Genomic DNA, 19,202 nt, shown 5'->3' on the forward strand with positions numbered 1-19,202 from the left:
TTAAACATTTTTCTTTCTATATTGTGTGATTCTTATCTATTGAGACTAGCTGCTAAGTTGGCCAGAATTTTTATTGGGTGCTGATAAATACAATTGTGAATTTGCTACATGTAGCCAATTCATAAGAGAAATTTTTTGGATTCCTCCTTATAAATTGGCTACATCTAGTAAATTCGCAGTTGTATTTAACTGGACCCTTTTTATTTCTTACCAGCAAGAGTTTGAGTCTTAGACACAAGAAAGACTCAATTTCTCATGCTACAACCTCCGACGCACTGACAAACATGATGAAGAATTGCACGTCTTAATTTTATTTTTTTTTATCAGCAAAGAAAGTTACCTTTCAAAATTTCATTGATAACACTAAAACATTACAAGATAAATAAAAATAAATCTGTTTAAGTAGCATTCGGAATGGGTTAGTGGAGAAAATCTAGCATTTGTCCGGTGAAAGAAGGAGCCAATAAACATACATGTATGTATACACGTGTATGAAGGAGAAAAACCAGAACAAGAAGAAAATTACAGAAATAAATAAACAAATGACATCTTTTCTTTGGAAGAGGCTGATGATCTTGGGCTGACTTGAACCAACTTCTCCAGATAAGAAAATTTCAGAACCACCAGAAAACACATCCTGCTACTCTGTAGTGCCGAAACATGGATCGAGATCTCGAAATTCCAAACAATTTGGAAGAAACATACGGAGTAATAAAACTATACGGATCTCAACCTTGGAATCGTTTCTATCTCATGCCCTGGTACGATTGATGGAACCATCTCAATAATACAAAGTGTTTTAAATCCATAATTAGTGCAAACACACCGTAGCAGGGAATATGCATCAAGCACACCAACAAATACCTGCATTTCAACATCACAACTTGTTAATAAGACTTCGCATACATGAGATTGAATTTTCTACTAATATCAGGAAAAACAAATTCGAAACCAAATGAACAGTTAACTTTGGTAAGGCAAGGCATGGAGGCAAAGTTGAATGAAGGAAATTTTGAATTGGAAATAACAAAATTATTCTTCAAGACTTTAGAACAAACTGGACGAGACCATTTCAATAGTACATCTTTGTCAAGGGCATTGTCATCTTCGGCATGCAACCCAATACTTTAAGATGTTGGTGAAAAAGAGATGTTAAATTTAAGAAATTGCCAAATAAGGTCCCAAAAACACACACATCTGTAGCAGGTATCAAAAAGGTCAAATGATTTTCCATTCCAAATAATAGGAAAAATCATCTTTTACGCCTCAATGGTGATTGAGTGATCGAGACAACATACCAAAAGGGAGAATTTGGTGCTGATAAGTCAAGAAATGGGTATGGCCACCTGTAACAAATGGAAATATCGGTATCCATGTCAAGAAACCAATATTTTGACACAATATAACAGAACAAAACGGAGGCAAGAATTACCAAAGTGAGATACAGGCGTGAACAATCCACTGGACGATAACATATACCCCAGTCCACAAAATAAAGTAAGAAATCCGGAACCAGGGGAAGCGCTGAAAATAGAGGTACAAGATTACCAATATGTCAAAGATTTGTCAACAATAAAATGAGACAAGAGTAAAAGAAAAGGTCAAAATAATAAAAGGAATTAGCAATTTACCAAGCTATTTAATGTTGTATCACCGAGGAGCAGTATGGCATTGAGCGAGTGTGTAATTACTGTTAACTGGTTAACAAAGGAAAACCAATTACTCAAAATGAAATATCAAGTACTTTTTAAACAAAAACACCATCAGAAATATGTGTGACTTTCACAAGAAACAAAAAAAAAAAAAAAACAGCAAAGGAAATTCTGCAACAAAATGAAGATTAACTAAAGGGAAAGGAAAGAAACTCGAGCAGATGCATCAATACCAGAAGGGACATACAACAGACACATGAGATTGAGTACCACAATACAAATGAGAGACCAAGTGTGGCTACACAATATGAAAAATAATATTCTTTCGAGGTTTTCTCATCAGAGGTATTCTTCATGACTTGGTAAATGCAGAACAAAAGTACAGCAGAATGTAATCTATGCAGCAAAATGTTTTGTGGGCCTTGCAGGCTACTAACAGCAAAAGGCTGAAAATAGGATATGCAAATTTGGCATGAATAGTCAAGTTTGACTATTTACCATCACTAATTGAACAAGTAAACAACTTAAACTATGCAAAAATTTAAATACCAATTGCCGAAAGGATAAAAGATAATAAAAGTATAGTCGAGGTAACATAGCAATACATGAAAAATAAAAGGGCAAGCTTACTTAAAGTATGCGAATACTTACATAGTTCATGTCATAATCTTTGATGGTAAGAAAAGGAAATATTATGGACCAATAGACAAAATCAGTCAGCATCACTGCCCCGGCACACATCTGTTTAAGATGACAAAAAAAATGTAAAAGCAGAAGCAACCTGCTTGGCAATAATAACCATACTATGGAAAGAAAAAAAAACGGCATATCATGATTCTATTCCAGAAACAGGAGAACCACAAGAATGAGCTCCTGGCAACCCAGAAATTCTGGAGCACAACCAATCGCATTACCATTACCCTAAAGAGGGGATATACCTGGAAAATAACTTGAAAGGCATGACACAAGACAACTAGAGAAGGGTAGTATTCATTCTTTTTTTGGAAATTCAAGCTTTTTTCCTCTCTCGCTTTATATGCAGCTTCGCTGTATGTGAGAGGCACATACAATCCTTGCTCTGCATCTTTTCCCACCCCAGCAAACTTTGATGCTGCACCCATCTTGTAATGCTGATAACATCCAATCATGGAAAGCAGTGATCCGAGCTATGAAAAAAATAACATAAAACATGAGGTTAGGCATAGATAAAATTGATACTTCAGGAGTAAGTCTGAAGATATATGTAATGATTAGGTGACGTACCCCAAAATAGATGGTGACCAAGATATATGTCCATCTGTTGAACAACCAAAATGCATCAAAAAAATGAAGCTAAAAATAGTAAAAGGTATACAAAAATATCCAAAACCACTTTTCACCCTAAAATTACAAAACCATATGGAACCTGAAAGAATGAAAGTATTTGTATGTGAATCCTAAACAAGCCAGATAAGGTTTTGTAGCTTTGCACCCATTTACGTATTATATGACCATCAAACAATGTGCGAGAAGACTCTCAAGAACCCAATCACCTAACTGTTTAGATGGTATGTGTTGCCACACCTGAAAGTTCAATGTACTAACTAGCCTCTCTGCGTGCACGACAAGGTTCAATGTTAGGTGGAGTGTTAGCTTGATATACCTTGTTGGCCCTATTTCCTAATAGGTTAAGATTTGGGGACAATAGGTGACTCAACAATAGGAAACAAACAATTCACATTTGTATTGCAATCCAAACCTCTGGGGGTTTGAATAAGTTTTGGAACCCTTTAACTGGAAAGTCTGCTTATATGATACATGCCATACCCAGCAGGATATTCCAAATTTTGACATGCTTCATAATGTCTTTGTTTAATAAATAAAGGAACAGGTTGTCTCTCCTTTTGTTCAATTCCTTTTACTGCTATGGCTGCCAAAAGGTAGCTATATACCCAATTTACCCCTTCAAACCCCATTCATGCGAACCAAAGTGGGTGTAGTTTTTGTTGCTATTGGTGAACTAGTAAATGCTGTCAAGAGTATTGTCAGCCTGAGATAGACTTAAGTTAGTCCAATATTGCATAACATCCAATGAGCCCAAATATAACAGATTACTTACTGCGTATAATAGTATAATATGCCACCTCCATGAACTACAACATCCAAAATAAGAGTCCCTAAAAGCAGGAAGAATGCAATAACTCGGAAAGCCAACAACCAGAAAGGGTGAATTTCTTGCAGGCATGGCCTCCAAGCATCATCATTACACAAAACCCCAGTTTTATCTTGGAGAATTACTGTTTCCTCAAAGTCTGATTGGTCTGAACGTTCATATTTGCATATCATATATAATGCAATCAACATGGGTGCCAAGACCCATATTGCACAGAGTCCCACCCTCCAGTTTAACCAGTAACCCAGAGTAGTAGCATCAGTAGTAGTCACCGATATCTGCATCCTGTGAAATCAAAAAGTTAAGTTGCGCTTCAGAAAGATGTTTAATTTCCTTGAATGCTTCTACTTCGAAGCTAGTAGAACAGCCATCTATGCATACAAACTGAATAAGAGTAAAAGTATCAATGAAGATCTACTAATGTGTGGAACAGTTTGTACATCCAAACATGGCAGTTTTAATCTACAAGAAGAAAACCCCCCATTCTCATTGTAGCAACATAAAATCTTGTTGATTTCTATCTTAGCCTTCTTCAAAAAGGTTTAGAGCGCCTTCTGTTTTGTTTCTCATGCCCCTGGCCTTGAAAAAGGCTGAATACAACAGTATCTTTTTCTCCATCATCACTATGGTTCTTGCAGGAAAATAATTTTTGTCATATATTCCATAGAATAATTAATAAAACGGAAAGAGTTTTGTTGCAAGCGTACAAATGACAGAATTCAAATTTCTATTCTGCAGTGACATTCCATATTTGTATTCAGCCAATAGATAGGCCTGCTGCAATCAGCATATGTGAGGGAGACAAAACAAATAGGGGAAGGATTGCTTTGATACAACCCCTATGGAGGATACATTTCCTGCAGTTATCCAATTAAGCGCAGGTTAACTAAGATGTATAGAAATGCTCCTACAATGTGAGAGCATTTCAAGACAAGTATTCAAATTGGAATTATTTTGCTGCAATGGATGCTTACCTAAACATGTACGCAGTGATGACACTTGCATCTACATCTTGGCAATCTAGACTTGTCTTTCTGACTCGAGACTGGGTTTCATGAATGCAAGACTTCCAGGCATACCACAGTACACAACCCGACAACCTTTTGGCATACTACTACAACAACAACATAACAGAACCTATCTAGTCCCCAATCATTGGGGGTATGGGCGGAGGATGATTGGAGACAGACCTAACCTTTGGCAATATATGCACAAAGTGGCTGCTCTCAGAATACCATTGAAACAGTGGCCCCCCTAAACCTCCAAGAACCGAGGAGCTACAGGGACGTTTTGATGTAGAACCATGCCCCCAAATCAAAGCCAAATGGTATCAGAAAGGGCAGGCCTAGAGACCCAAATTAATTTATGTGCACATTACCATGCTTCCTTTATTGATAGTCCAGAGCATCGGTATGCACAAAACCTTTTGACATACTAATTAGCTATAATATGGAAATACAATCCACTCAATACATGTACACCCACACAATGGAGTAAATATTACGGTAACAGTGATTGCCGTATCACCAATTAATGAGAAACCTCACATTATGGTAGAGAGGCAGAAGGTTTTCTTATTAGGAGACAAGGGAATCCACCCAGTCTCTCTTGCGGTTTATTTTGGTCGTCGTGTCACCGCTGCACTCCATCTTTGTCCCCATCCACGGCATACAATGCAGTCTTAGAGGGTTTACTCTGACAAAGAATAGCTTTTGTTCCTCTCACTGCCTAAAAATATTAAAAAACTGTAGGCTATAAAAATTACGGCGATACAGAGAACAATATGCCTAGGTTTAATTCTCCATTGAAAGCGCAAACATAAAAGCCCAAAAGTCTAATGAAGATGATAAGAACCTTCTTTATCTTAAACAAAGAATGTGAACCAATGAAGGGCGGACCCGGCGCAGCAGGCAAAGCTGCTCCATTGTGGCCTAAAGGTCACGGGTCCAATTCTCGGAAACAACCCTTCCCCAGACCCTACATAAGCGGGAATTCGAGCACTGGTATGTCCCCTTTTTAAAGAATGTGAATCTACCATACCAAATGTTAAGTGATTTGGTCACAAAGCTCCACCATATAAACGTACAGTGCAGATATGGCTGTATAGACAAATTTTACGATGTAAACATGCACGACGATAACATCCCAAACACTTGGTATGCAAATGGGGTTTCGCAAACCAATGAAATCAAAACGCAATCCAAGGAAAAATTAAAATGGGTATTTGAAATAACAACAGAATCAGGAAAACCCACAACCAATCAAAGTATCAGAAGCACAAAGGAAACAGAAAAATTGGACCAACTTACTGGAACAAAAAACGAAGGGAAAGGCGAATGTTTCTCCTTTCGATTGTTGGTTTGTTACGATTGGAATGTTGAACGTAGAAACTCTTCAGAGAATATCAACTTTTGATTGTTTCTACTAACAGGAATGAATTTGACGCGACGAATGCATGTATAGGTACACAAATATATGTATGTGTAGAGAGAGAAGACGGAAGAGGAAGGCGCGGGGAGGATTCGCGCGAGTTCTAGATTGGAATTTCAATTCATCCACACGTATTTATTGCTTTTGGCCATACGTAAATAAATGTTGGCCCTTTACGATTGGTTGGTGGAGAAATCTTCGTGAACACGTGGGTCAAATTTTGGGTGTTGACTCCAGACGGCTTGTATCGTGCCTCACGTGACTTAATGCAATGGTTTATGCATTGGAACCAATAAATAAATTGAATAAACGCAAAGACCACTGAAATAAACCTGTAAGTCTTTTTTTTTTTTCCAAAAATTGAGAGGTAGTATTCATCAAAAAATCTCCATTAAGGAAGGTTGAGAATCCACAGATCGGACAGTCCAACAGAAAAAACGTATAAGCGCATATATAGGATGTTTCGTCCTACAGAATAAGAAAAAACCCTCCAAAGGAGCTCCAAAGGAGGACAAACCCACCCACCACCACCCCCAAAGAGGATATTATTAAAATAAAAAACAAAATAAAGGAAGCACCGCTTAGACATCTGCCGCAACTATTTCACAACTAACTTAATAGACTCGTAGCCACCACCTCTGCTTCACAAAATAGGAACACATCGTTGGGAGGTGGTCGCTAGTCAATGAGACTATTTTCTCTTTCACATTTCACAATAATATTCTTCTTCCTTCTAGAAAAAAAACCATATATATGACGTGGCATTATAAGATATATCCTCACACTATCTACTCCTTTGTTTAAGTGTCTGCTTATCATCATCGATCCACGTTTACTAACTAAAATTTCGAATTATTTCCAGTCGAATTCAACGGTCAAATAATTGATTCTGGTTGAAGTTTGGCAGAGTTTCTTTCTTTTACCAAAAGAGGAAGTATGTCTGCCCTCGTATTCGGATGTATTGTTCAAATATGGTTCAACTCATGTGAATAGGGGTGATAAACGAGCTGAACGGGTGATTGTTCAACGTTGATTTGAAAAATTCAACGAGTTTGTTCTTCAAGTTAATTTTAATCCAATCGATCTTGAGTAGCTTAAATTTTAGGGAGAATTTTTCATAAGTCCACTATACCACTTTCCAAACCCACTAAGTCCATTTTTAAATTCTATAACCCCCTAAGTCCACTAACCTATTAATAAGGATATGATAATCTTGATTAGTCTAATATACCCCCTGTTTTGAAAAAAAAATCTGCCCCGTTATTTCCTCAATTTCAAACATATCCATTTAATCCCGTTATAAAGCCCCAGCCCATTCCCCCCCTCCCCCCCTTTTCCAGACGATCCAACTTCTTCGGCAGAAACCATAGACAAATCTCTCATTGCAGCCTCCTGTCGTCGTCGCCATCACCACCCACCTCCCGTCACCGTCACATCCCGTCCCTGCCGATTACTCACTACCGCTGGTTCACTCTTCGCCTGCTCGCCACGGTGCACTCCTCCTCCTCCTCCTCCTCCTCTCCGCCCTTCGTCGCCATCCATGGTCGTTACCACCATGGCCGAGTTCCCGCCCTCCATCACCGCTACCACCGTCGCCGACACCTTCATCATCATATATCTGTTCAAAACATCAGGTGCCCTTCCAAATCGTAACACATAACTCGATCTTCGTCACCTTGTGTCCCTCGGTATGGTTCTTTACATTTGAAGGGTTATATATTCAGATCTGTTAAGGTTTTGTTTTTTTATACATTTGTTTAGCTGTTGTTGGGTACCATATATGGTTATATGTTCAGATATGTTAGGGTTTTGTTTTTTGTACTTTTGATTAGCTGTTGTTGGGTAACATATATGGTTATATATATAGTTATACATGGTTATGGTTGTATATTTATGCATATATAAATATATGGTTATATATTTAAGTCTATAAACGGTAGTCCAATTGCACTAAAACTATTTTTTTGCTTGCTTTTGAATGTTTTTTGTACTTTTTTTGTTGCTCTTAAGAAACATATATGGTTATATATTCAGGCCTATATGGTTAACATATATGGTTAATTTAGTGTTTTAATGGCGAGTATATATGGTTATATCAAACTCTGATTATTATATGTTCTACTTTATTGAATTGGTCCACGCAGCGGCCTTACTGACTCATTATTTGTGCAGTTGTTCAAAGGGTGAAGAGTATTAAGTTACATGTGAAGTCGACTGTGAAAAAAGGCGACGGTGACAAAGGGAAAGAAGTTACGAGATCTCTTCTTCTTTTTTTTTCCATTTTTTTTAGAGTTAAAAAATTGTTGAGAAGTCTACTATAGCATATTTGTAACCCACTAAATCCACTTCTAAATTTCATAACCCTTCTAGTCCACTAATTAGGTTTTGGTGAGGCCTCAAGTCCAATTCAATTAAAAAAGGAATTAGTTCAGGACCAAAATATCCTTACCTTTAAAAATTGTTAATCTGATATATCTCACTCCTATAAAATCTCTCAAATCTCACTCTTATAAAATCTCTCATATTCACGTTGTTCCCATATCCAGAAGGGAAACAGAGTCCAAACGAGAGAGAGAGAGAGAGAGAGAGAGAGAGAAGATTACCCTTTCCATTCAAATTCCATATTTTTAGCCCATTATCCGTTCTACGTTTGAAATCCCAGCAGTTACGTTGGAATAAAGCGATAGAAGATTCTCCTTTTCTGATACACTATATATAACGTAATTGTACATATATAACGTTATATACTCGTTCATTAGTTTTCAGTTAACGTGCGATACTTACATTTTACGTTATATACTCATTCATCGGCTCGCATTTAACGTTATATGAGTTTTTGAAATCTCTTTTTAATTATAATACAAGAACATATAACATTCCACATTTACATCTGAACGTACATATATTAACATAAAATGGTATATGTTCTATATTTTTTTTGGAGTTTCACTGCACATAAACTCCCATATAACATTATATTTTTACTTTATTGAATTGGTCCGCGCAGCGGCCTCAATGACTTGCTTCAAGTAACAATATATGTTCTTTTTTTGTTGAGAGGTACACAAGTCAACAGCTTTCATATAATGTTATATGTTCTATTTTTTTGGAGTTTCACAGCACAGAAACTCACATATAACGTTATATGTTCTACTTTATTGAATTGGTTCACGCAGCGGCTTCATACTTGCTTCTGATAACCGTATATAAATAATTTTATATATGTTTACAATGCAAAAACAAACAAACAACCTTATATGTATTATTTTTTCATATAAATAAATACACACAAAAAAATGTAATAAGTGTGACAAAAAATAAACATATAACCTTATAACGTTATACATGAGATTCTATCCTTTTTAACTCTTAAAAAAATGGGAAAAAGAAGAAGAAGAGATCTCGTAACTTCTTTCCCTTTGTCACTGTCGCCTTCTTCACAGTCGACTTCACATGTAACTTAATACTCTTCACCCTTTGAACAACTGCACAAATAATAAGTCAGTAAGGTCGCTGCGTGGACCAATTCAATAAAGTAGAACATATAATAATCAGAGTTTGATATAACTATATATACTCGCAATTAAAACACTAAATTAACCATATATGTTAACCATATAGGCCTGAATATATAACCATATATGTTTCTTAACAGCAACAAAAAAAGTACAAAAAACATTCAAAAGCAAGCAAAAAAATAGTTTTAGTGCAATTGGACTACCGTTTATAGACTTGAATATATAACCACATATTTATATATGCATAAATATACAACCATAACCATGTATAACTATATATATAACCATATATGTTACCCAACAGCAGCTAATCAAAAGTACAAAAAACAAAACCCTAACATATCTGAACATATAACCATATATGGTACCCAACAACAGCTAAACAAATGTATAAAAAAACAAAACCTTAACAGATCTGAATATATAACCCTTCAAATGTAAAGAACCATACCGAGGGACACAAGGTAACGAAGATCGAGTTATGTGTTACGATTTGGAAGGGCACCTGATGTTTTGAACAGATATATGATGATGAAGGTGTCGGCGACGGTGGTAGCGGTGATGGAGGGCGGGAACTCGGCCATGGTGGTAACAACCATGGATGGCGACGAAGGGCGGAGAGGAGGAGGAGGAGGAGGAGGAGTGCACCGTGGCGAGCAGGCGAAGAGTGAACCAGCGGTAGTGAGTAATCGGCAGGGACGGGATGTGACGGTGACCGGAGGTGGGTGGTGATGGCGACGACGACAGGAGGCTGCAATGAGAGATTTGTCTATGGTTTCTGCCGAAGAAGCTGGATCGTCTGGAAAAGGGGGGGAGGGGGGGAATGGGCTGGGGCTTTATAACGGGATTAAATGGATATGTTTGAAATTGAGGAAATAACGGGGCAGATTTTTTTTTCAAAACAGGGGGTATATTAGACTAATCAAGATTATCATATCCTTATTAATAGGTTAGTGGACTTAGGGGGTTATAGAATTTAGAAATGGACTTAGTGGGTTTGGAAAGTGATATAGTGGACTTATGAAAAATTCTCCCTTTTTAATTGAATTGGACTTAAAGCCTCACCAAAACCTAATTAGTGGACTAGAGGGGTTATGAAATTTAGAAGTGAATTTAGTGAGTTAAAAATATGCTATAGTGGTCTTCCCAACAATTTTTTATAAATTTTATAACATACCAGATAAGTATTAGTATTTTGTTAAAGCTTGATTTGAAAGGTTAACGAGCTATGAAAAAGTGGTCAAATTTTGTTTGTTTAGGTGCCGACAAATATTCTTGAACGAGCTTTTCGACAAGTGAACACGAGCTCGAATTTGAATACTTTTGTTTCATTTAGCAGCCGTACATTGGAATTTTGCAAAATAATGGAGGGTTTGTATTCCTACAAGCTTGTAGAAGAAAACCCTTCAACCATAAACGCATTTGCATAAACAAATGCACAAACACGCACAATTGATACGCAAACGTGTTTGTGATTCTAGCATTTCTCGTTCGGGATCCCGGGACTGTTCGTTTACCAAGGCATGCATGATTTGTTCACGTCACGTACGATATGTGAATGCCAGCCATTTCTCGCTTGGGGGCTTCACACAGTTCATGTGTTCTGTTTAAATCAAGCCAAATCTTCATTATGATCAAAACTCAAAACCCACAACACATAACAACAAACTCTCCAAACAACAACTATTGATCCATCCAAAATTCCCATACCAAAGTTGTCTACACTCGTCACGAACAACACCCTCTCTCCCGTGCGCAAAACGACAAGTTTTTGAAAATTTGTTAAGTACTCGTGTCCTGGTGCGTTTCCAGCCAAGAAATCGTGCGAAAATCACCAACTAATTTCAAGACGCGATCGATACCGTGGTTGAAAACACACCGGAACACGAGTACATCGGTATCAAAAGATTCCTTGATAGACCATCTCCAACAAATCCATCTCCTTGTTGATCACACCAAACCCCACCTCTCTACCCAATTCGGCCGGCAGTACTTCATCGAACACCTTGGACCCAAAATCCACAGCCTTATGATTGTGATGATCAGAATCGAAATTCGTGGCTTGATCCATCTGATTTTTCGGTTCCGATTCGCTGCTCCGATCGGGTGCGGTCAGGCTCATGATGTACTCGTGCAATATGGAAGTGTGCTTGCATCTACTACGCTTCGCTGTGTTTAATCGCCTTCTCTTGGTTGCATTCCAGTGGTTCTTCACGGTGTTCTCAGTCCTGCCTGGCATCTTCCTTGCAATTGCTGCCCATTTGTTCCCTATTTTCCTGTGGGCCTCAATTAGCATCATCTCCTCTTCTTCTGTCCATATGTCTTTCTAATGAAGAGAAAGAAAAAAAGAAAAAAATACAAATTAATTAGTCCACAACATGTCATCTGAGTACGTTGGTTCCGTGTAATTTCAGCTACGAGACGGCACAAAAGTGTAATACTCCTACAGCTTTGTGTGATCCTGTGATTGAAATGGCACGAGAACAGAGAACAGAGATATTTTCGATCCAAATTTTCGGTAGGGGTGATTTGAAATCAAATTAGACACATGGTTATCTAAATGTGAAAGGACTTCTTAGTTGTGACTTAATAATGGTAAATTAAGAACAACCTTGATTTCCCACAACATAAGGCGGTGTGTGCATGCACAACTTTATGGGCTTTTATGCCAAGTGTATTGATAAATATTGAACAACCCTTGATTTCCATTTTTCTATGTTTTTCTTTTCCCTTTTTTTGTTGAGAAAAGAAGATAAAGCTTCATTTGTTATCTTGCATACGTAGCGCGTGTGATCCAAGAGAGCGAATGAGAAAGCATGTTCTAAAAATTTAGTGTCTGCGTGGCACGGACAATGAAAAAGGGGAAAATGGAAAAGAAATTTTAATGCTCTAGATCGAATTCTAGACGATATATGAACGAAGATATAATAATAATGAAAGAATGACTCTTAATGTAGTACTCCGTATAATCTAGCACATGCGTGGCACGTGTGTGAACACAGATAAAATGAAGAAATTAACCTTTCTGCTACTTAAATAATTTAGAGCGCGTGTGCACATGCTTAGAGAAGAGAGAGAAAAATAGGAGAGAGAAAATTGGAAATAATTAAACCTTTATGTCTGGCCTTAAATGGTTATGCCATCTCTCCCTGCATTGTTTTCCCACTCTCCCATTCAGCATCTCAGCAATGTGAGACCATTTCCTTTCTCCATATAGCTTCACCAGCTGCACCAATAACCTAAGAAAAAAAAAAGGAAAAGATCAATCTCTCATTGCACAAATTTTCATAATTCGAACCAACAATTAAACGAAAAATCGAAAACAAAACAAATACATATATAAATCATAAAAAAGAAAACAGATAATCAAAGGAAAAGATAATTAAACTCCACCTATCCTCCTCGGGAGTCCATTGCCCTTTAACCAAAATTGGGTAAGTTTGGTAAACTTTTTTACTCTCTTTTGGTTGCAGATCTTTTTTCTTCTTCTTCAAATCGACTTTTGCCCTATACTTATCTTCCACTGTTAAGCACGAAGCTTCATCGGACAGATTCGGATGCATTTGTTGAAACGGTTGAAAATTTTGTCCCGTATAATGCAAAGCTTGCAGCAAAATTCTAGGGGAATAACTCGAAAGCCCTATCTTCTGATCACCATTTGATCCCAAAGGATTTTTGGGTTCACTCATAGGGAAAAAATTTGCGCTTTGATCACTTGGTGATGATGAAGCTTGGAATGGATCAAAAGGATCATAAAATGGAGTTAAAATCCCAAAAGAAAAATTAGAGAAAGCGTTTTCGATATTCGAGACTCGATCAAAATTGGTTAAATTTTGATACAACCCTTTTGAGGGAGAAGACCCAATTAAAAACCCATTTTCCATTTGTGGTTTTGAGGGTTTTCCTAGGGAAAAACTTTGATGAAAATGGGGATTTTCTTTGAAGTTTGTTTTAAACTCCATGAGAGAGAGAGAGAGAGAGAGAGAGAGAGAGAGAGAGAGAGAGAGAGAGAGAGAGAGAGAGAGAGAAGTTGGTTTAGTGTTTTTGGAAATGGGAATTTGTGGGTTTTATTGGTGAAATGGGAAAAGGGTATGGGCAGATTAATTAATTGGTGACCGTGGATTAGTGAATCTAATCAAACGGTTGAAATTGCAAGTTGAGAGTGACGGTTAGGCTTCCCTTTTTCCTAGTACAGTCAAAGAAGAGGGAAAAGATGTAATGATTAGGTCGTTATGAAGTTTTGTCCTTTTTTGTTGGGAAAATTGAGGTTTTGCCTAACGACGGATAATTTCTCCACGCATGAGAAATAATAATGAATCTTCTGTAATTTATTGGTGTGTTTCACTAATACCTTAAATCGACAATCGTCTTTCTAAATACGTACGTTATATAATGAGCCAAAAGCGACTTATATCTTAAAGTTCACCATTTTTAATAATAAAATTAATACTTCCTCCGTCCATTTTTTAGAGTTCAGTATTTTATTTTGGGCTGTCCCTTAATAAATGTCCATTTTGTAAAGTTAGTGAGTAAAAATGTAATGATGATGTTTTCACAAAGAGTAATGAGAGAAAGTAGAGGTAAAAGTTGATGTGAAAAGTGTAATGATGATATCTTTTTAATAAGTTGGAATTACGAAGCAGGACACTTAAAAAGGGACGGAGGGAGTAACAATTTATTAACTTTCACTTATTTGGAATAAAAAACTTTTTAAACTTATTGGAAGAGTTGTTTTGAAAAAAATAAAAACTAACATTTATCAATAGTTCTTTATTTTTTAATTTCTGAAATAACCATTTTGGTCAAAAATAAAAAAATTATTAGTTGAGTCAAAAATGAGAATTGAGAGGTTTTTATTATTTATTTTGTTTTAAAAATGGTGACTTTGTTAATATAAGCCACTTTCTGCTAATTCTATAATGAATTCTATGGAATAGTTGTTGTTGGGTGTCGGTGAAGGTATCTTTACGTATGAATCAAATTTTTACTGTTTTATGGTATTTTTGGGCCAAATTTAGAGTTAATTAACGGTGGAGGCCACTGGATGACACACACTCAAGCTAAAATTTTATGTAAGTAATCAACACTTTAAGGCGTATAAATAAACAGATGAGATCATTAGAATAAGAATTTGATGGGAAAATCGAGCCTCACAACACAATTTAATTCGCAACAGCCAAATTCCAGAGAAGCTTCCTAGCGATAAATGTCCAGACACATATATTAATTTCAAAAAATCAATGATAGATAGTTAAATGTTGTAGTGAATCCCACACGTAAGACCAATCACAAACAAGTGCTAGTAGTGAGACGTTTTGTCAATCACAAAAGGTTATTCGTGACAGAACAGATCTGACGTGATAAGAATTAATTACCAGGACCACTCCAATGTTATGTGTGGCCCTTTAAAGTACGTATATCTTTGCAATTAGGTTAGTGATTTGTTTTGTGTGTGTATCAAAACATATTAGAAACCAATCCCCTTTTTTTGGTTAAATAAGAAATAGATCACCTAATCTCACAAATCACAATACTTGACAAGAAGCACTATTTTCCTTTGCACTTTAAAGAAAATGTTTTGGACACAAATGTTCAAATACAAATATATGTATTCCCAACCGTGCAATGTGTGTGCATGGGTTGTACATGCATTGTGTGGAACCCATAGGATCAAACTGTTGGGGATACACCTACGTCTAGATCGGTGTCCGTTGCACTGCTCAAAATATAAGTAAAAGTGTGGAAGTCACAGGTACTGCCTTCATTGACTCCATGTACAGAGATTATACAATATCCTACACCAATGTTCTACTCTCGCGTAAAAGTGCTGAAGTCACATACTTAGAGGTTGATTTCACATACTTTTGTAAGAATGAGAAGATACTAAGTAGAGGTGGCAATTTGGACTCAATTTCATGGACTCGTCCAAATTCATCCATTTATAATTAACCCAAATCCACTCATATCCAAGTATGGTTTATAATAGGGTCAACTTAATAAATTCATTGATTTTATGGGTTTAGATGGGTTGGTAATGGGTTAAAAATGGGTCCAATTTAAAAGAGAAGATTCAGGTTTCAACCAATCCCATCCAGTAAAAATTTTTGTGCATAAGTGGGCTCCACTATCTTCTTTCGTTCGTTGAATCCAGTGGGGTCCTCAGCGGATGTTTGTTCCCAAAACTGTAATCAAGCTATCTGTAGCAGCGGATAAAAAAAAATCTATTACTCCTATATTAATACTTGAAAATCAGACTTTGAGAAGAATATTTTCATTCATCATATTCAATACGTTGTACAGTTACATATTTATAGTGATGGATTACCAGTCTAATTCCTATAATCAAGCTATTCCTATGATCAAGCTATCGACCCTACAATCAAGTTATTTCATAATGTACAATTAGAATAATCTAAAATAGGAAAATATTATCTCTAACAATAGAAAAGAATCATAAGAGATAATTTACAGAATCTCAACACTCCCCCTCAAGTTGGTGCATAGACTTGAAACTACTTTGATGAGCATATCGGCCAACTGATCTTCTGATCGGATCTTAGGCAACTTCACAATTTTCTCATCCAACTTTTCTGTAATGAAGAATTTGTCTACCTCTACATGTTTCGTACGATCATCATGTTGAACCAGATTATGAGCAATATCACATGCCCCTTTATTGTCACAATAAAGTCGAATCGATTTTTTAGGCGGATAGCCCAAATCCTCGAGAGAAGTCTTAGCCATAATATTTCACATATTCCAAGTGCCATACCTCTAAATTCAGCCTCTGTGCTTGAACGTGCAACAACATTTTGTTTCTTGCTTCTCCATATAACGAGATTACCGCCTGCAAAGGTGAAATATCTTGAAGTGGATCGTCTGTCATCTACAGCTCCAGCCCAGTCTGCATCAGTATACGCATCCACGCTTTGACAATCTATATTTTTAGTGAATAAAATTCCTTTTCCAGGAGCAAACTTCAGATACCTCAAAATGCGCATAACTACATTCATGTGTTGCCCACCAGAATTATGCATAAACTGACTGACAATACTCAATGCATAGGCAAGGTCTGGCCTTGTGTAGGCTAAGTACATCAATCTTCCTACGAGTCTCTGATATCTCCCTTTATCAACAGGAACTTGATTAGCCTCAACACGTAACTTCAATCCTTCTTCTACTGGTGTGTCAACTGGCTGACATGCTAACATACCAATTTCCTGCAACAAATCTAAGGTATATTTTCTTTGGAACAAAAAAATTCCTTTATCAGATCGAGACACTTCAATCCCAAGGAAATATTTCAAGTGACCGAGGTCCTTCATTTTGAATTCTTTGGACAAATAACTCTATATAGCCTTTCTTTCTTCAAGATCATTTCCTTTAACCACCATATCGTCAACATACACAATAGGGGCAGTGATCTTACCATGCTGTTTTTCAAGAATAAAGTGTGGTCTGAACTACTCTAATGGTAGCCCAAGGCTCTCATAGACTTTGTGAACCTCCCAAACCATGCTCTCAGAGATTGTTTCAACCCATACAAAGATTTCTTTAATTTGCACACTATTCGACATTGCACTTCTGCTATCATGCCCCCTAGTGGCAAATCCATGTAGACAACTCGTCATGTAGAAAGGCGTTCTTCACATCAAATTGTTGTAATGGCCAAAGGATTTTTGAGTTCACTCATAGGGAAAAAATTTGCGCTTTGATCACTTGGTGATGATGATGAAGCAGCTTGGAATGGATCAAAAGGATATCATAAAATGGAGTTAAAATCCCAAAAGAAAAATTAGAGAAAGAGTTTCGATATTCGAGACTCAATCAAAATTGGTTAAATTTTGATACAATCCTTTTGAGGGAGAAGACCCAATTGAAAACCCATTTTCCATTTGTGGTTTTGAGGGTTCTCCTAAGGAAAAACTTTGATGGAAATGGGGATTTTCTTTGAAGTTTGTATCAAACTCCATGCAAGAGAGAGAGAGAGAGAGAGAGAGAGAGAGAGAGAAAAAAGTTGGTTTAGTGTTTTTGGAAATGGGGATTTGTGGGTTTTATTGGTTAGATGGGAAAGGGGTATGGGCTGATTAATTGGTGACCATGGATTGGTGAATCTGATCTAACGGTTAAAATTGCAACTTGAGAGTGCCGGTTAAGCTTTCCTTTTTCCTAGTAATGATTAGGTCGTTATGAAGTTTTGTCCTTTTTTGTTAGGGAAAATTTTACTAACATCTCCTTGAGGTTTTTCGTGATGACGGATAATTCCTCCACGTATGAGAAATTATATTGATTCCTTTGTGAGTTATTGGTGCATTTCACCGATACCTTAAATCGACAGTCGTCTTTCTAAGTATGTGATATAATGAGTCAAAAGTGACTTATATCTTAAAGTTCACTATTTCTAATAATAAAATTAATTATAATTTATTAACTTTCACTTATTTGGAATAAAAAAAACTTTTTAAACTCATTGGAAGAGCTGTTTTGAAAAAAAAAAGGGGGTAACATTTATCACTAGTCCTTTATATTTTAGTTTCTGAAATAACCATTTTGGTCAGAAAATAAGAATATTTATTAATTGAGCCAAAAATTGAGAATTGAGAGGCTTTTATTACGGAGTATTTATTTTGTTTTAAAAATGATGAATTTGTTAATATAAGCCACTTTCTGCTAATTCTACAATGAATTCGGTGGAACAATTGTTGGTTGGGTGTCGGTGAAGGTATCTTTATCATTTTATGGTATTTTAGGGCCAAATTTAGAGTTAATTAACGGTGGAGGCCACCGGATGACACACACTCAAGCTAAAATTTTATGCAAGTAATCAACAATTTAAGACATATAAATAAACAAATGAGATCATTAGAATAAGAATTTTGATGGGAAAATCTAGGCCCGCAACGCAGTTTAAGTCGCAATAGCCAAACTCTAGAGAAGCCTCCTAGCGATAAATGTCCCTACACATATATTAATTTCGAAATCAATGATAGCCAGTTAAATGTTGTAGTGAGTCTCACACATAAGACCAATCACAAACAAGTGCCAGTAGTGAGACGTTCCCGTCAATCACAAAAGGTTATTCGTGACAGAAAAGATCTAACGTGATAAGGATTAATTACGAGGACCACTCACATGTTATGTGTGGCCCCATAAAGAATGTATATCTTTGTAATTAGGTCAGTGATGTGTTTTGTGTGTGTATCAAAACATATTAGAAACCAATGCCCTCTTTTTGGTTACGTAATAATTAGGTCACCAAATCTCACAAATCACAATACTTGACAAAAAGCACTATTTTTCTTTGCACTTTAAAGAAAATGTTATGGACACGAATGTTGAGATACATATGTATTCCCAACCGTGCAAAGTGTGTGCATCACACGTGCATTGTGTGGAACCCATAGGATTAGACTGTTGTGGATACATCTGTATCTAGTTAGATTGGTGTCT

General features: G+C 36.6%; 2 protein-coding genes and 1 non-coding gene across 5 annotated transcripts; all 3 read right to left on the reverse strand.

Moving 5' to 3' along the window:
- Positions 1-379: 379 nt before the first annotated feature.
- Positions 380-6,344, reverse strand: LOC131304820 (uncharacterized). Of its 3 annotated transcripts, none has more exons than XM_058332227.1 (9): positions 6,114-6,344; positions 3,751-4,089; positions 2,916-2,949; positions 2,591-2,818; positions 2,304-2,393; positions 1,632-1,697; positions 1,433-1,524; positions 1,299-1,346; positions 380-864 (listed from the first exon to the last, which is right to left on the reverse strand). In XM_058332227.1, exons 2-9 carry the CDS (start codon positions 4,086-4,088, stop codon positions 747-749), a joined length of 1,014 nt encoding a protein of 337 aa, XP_058188210.1. In that variant the 5' UTR covers position 4,089; positions 6,114-6,344; the 3' UTR covers positions 380-746. The 3 variants fall into 3 exon arrangements, with proteins under 3 accessions (XP_058188210.1, XP_058188211.1, XP_058188207.1); XM_058332228.1 differs by having other exon boundaries at positions 3,751-4,082; positions 6,106-6,344; XM_058332224.1 differs by lacking the exon at positions 6,114-6,344 and adding an exon at positions 5,703-5,857.
- LOC131305810 (small nucleolar RNA snoR100) lies at positions 5,091-5,198 on the reverse strand. The gene has a single exon (XR_009193367.1). It is a non-coding gene; the product is annotated as a small nucleolar RNA snoR100 (small nucleolar RNA).
- Positions 6,345-11,351: 5,007 nt separating the features above from the next.
- On the reverse strand, positions 11,352-13,743 carry LOC131304821 (transcription factor MYB98-like). The gene is made up of 3 exons (XM_058332229.1): positions 13,146-13,743; positions 12,865-12,991; positions 11,352-12,078 (listed from the first exon to the last, which is right to left on the reverse strand). The coding sequence occupies exons 1-3, from the start codon at positions 13,712-13,714 to the stop codon at positions 11,653-11,655; spliced, it is 1,122 nt and encodes a 373-aa protein (XP_058188212.1). The 5' UTR covers positions 13,715-13,743; the 3' UTR covers positions 11,352-11,652.
- Between the last annotated feature and the right edge of the window lie 5,459 nt (positions 13,744-19,202).

This window comes from Rhododendron vialii, chromosome 10a (genome assembly GCF_030253575.1).
Source record: "Rhododendron vialii isolate Sample 1 chromosome 10a, ASM3025357v1".
In the NCBI taxonomy this organism is placed as follows: domain Eukaryota; kingdom Viridiplantae; phylum Streptophyta; class Magnoliopsida; order Ericales; family Ericaceae; genus Rhododendron; species Rhododendron vialii.

Coding starts and splice junctions, on each gene's coding strand:
- LOC131304820 (XM_058332224.1), bottom strand. CDS start 5,842: ATGGTAGATTCACATTCTTTAAAAAGGGGACATACCAGTGCTCGAATT. Junction 4,090..5,702: donor AGCTTTGCCTGCTGCGCCGG/GTCCGCCCTTCA, acceptor TTGATTTCACAG/GATGCAGATATCGGTGACTA. Junction 1,525..1,631: donor ATACAACATTAAATAGCTTG/GTAAATTGCTAA, acceptor CTCTATTTTCAG/CGCTTCCCCTGGTTCCGGAT.
- LOC131304821 (XM_058332229.1), bottom strand. CDS start 13,714: ATGGAGTTTAAAACAAACTTCAAAGAAAATCCCCATTTTCATCAAAGT. Junction 12,992..13,145: donor TGGACTCCCGAGGAGGATAG/GTGGAGTTTAAT, acceptor TTTTTTTCTTAG/GTTATTGGTGCAGCTGGTGA. Junction 12,079..12,864: donor ATTTAAGGCCAGACATAAAG/GTTTAATTATTT, acceptor TCTCTTCATTAG/AAAGACATATGGACAGAAGA.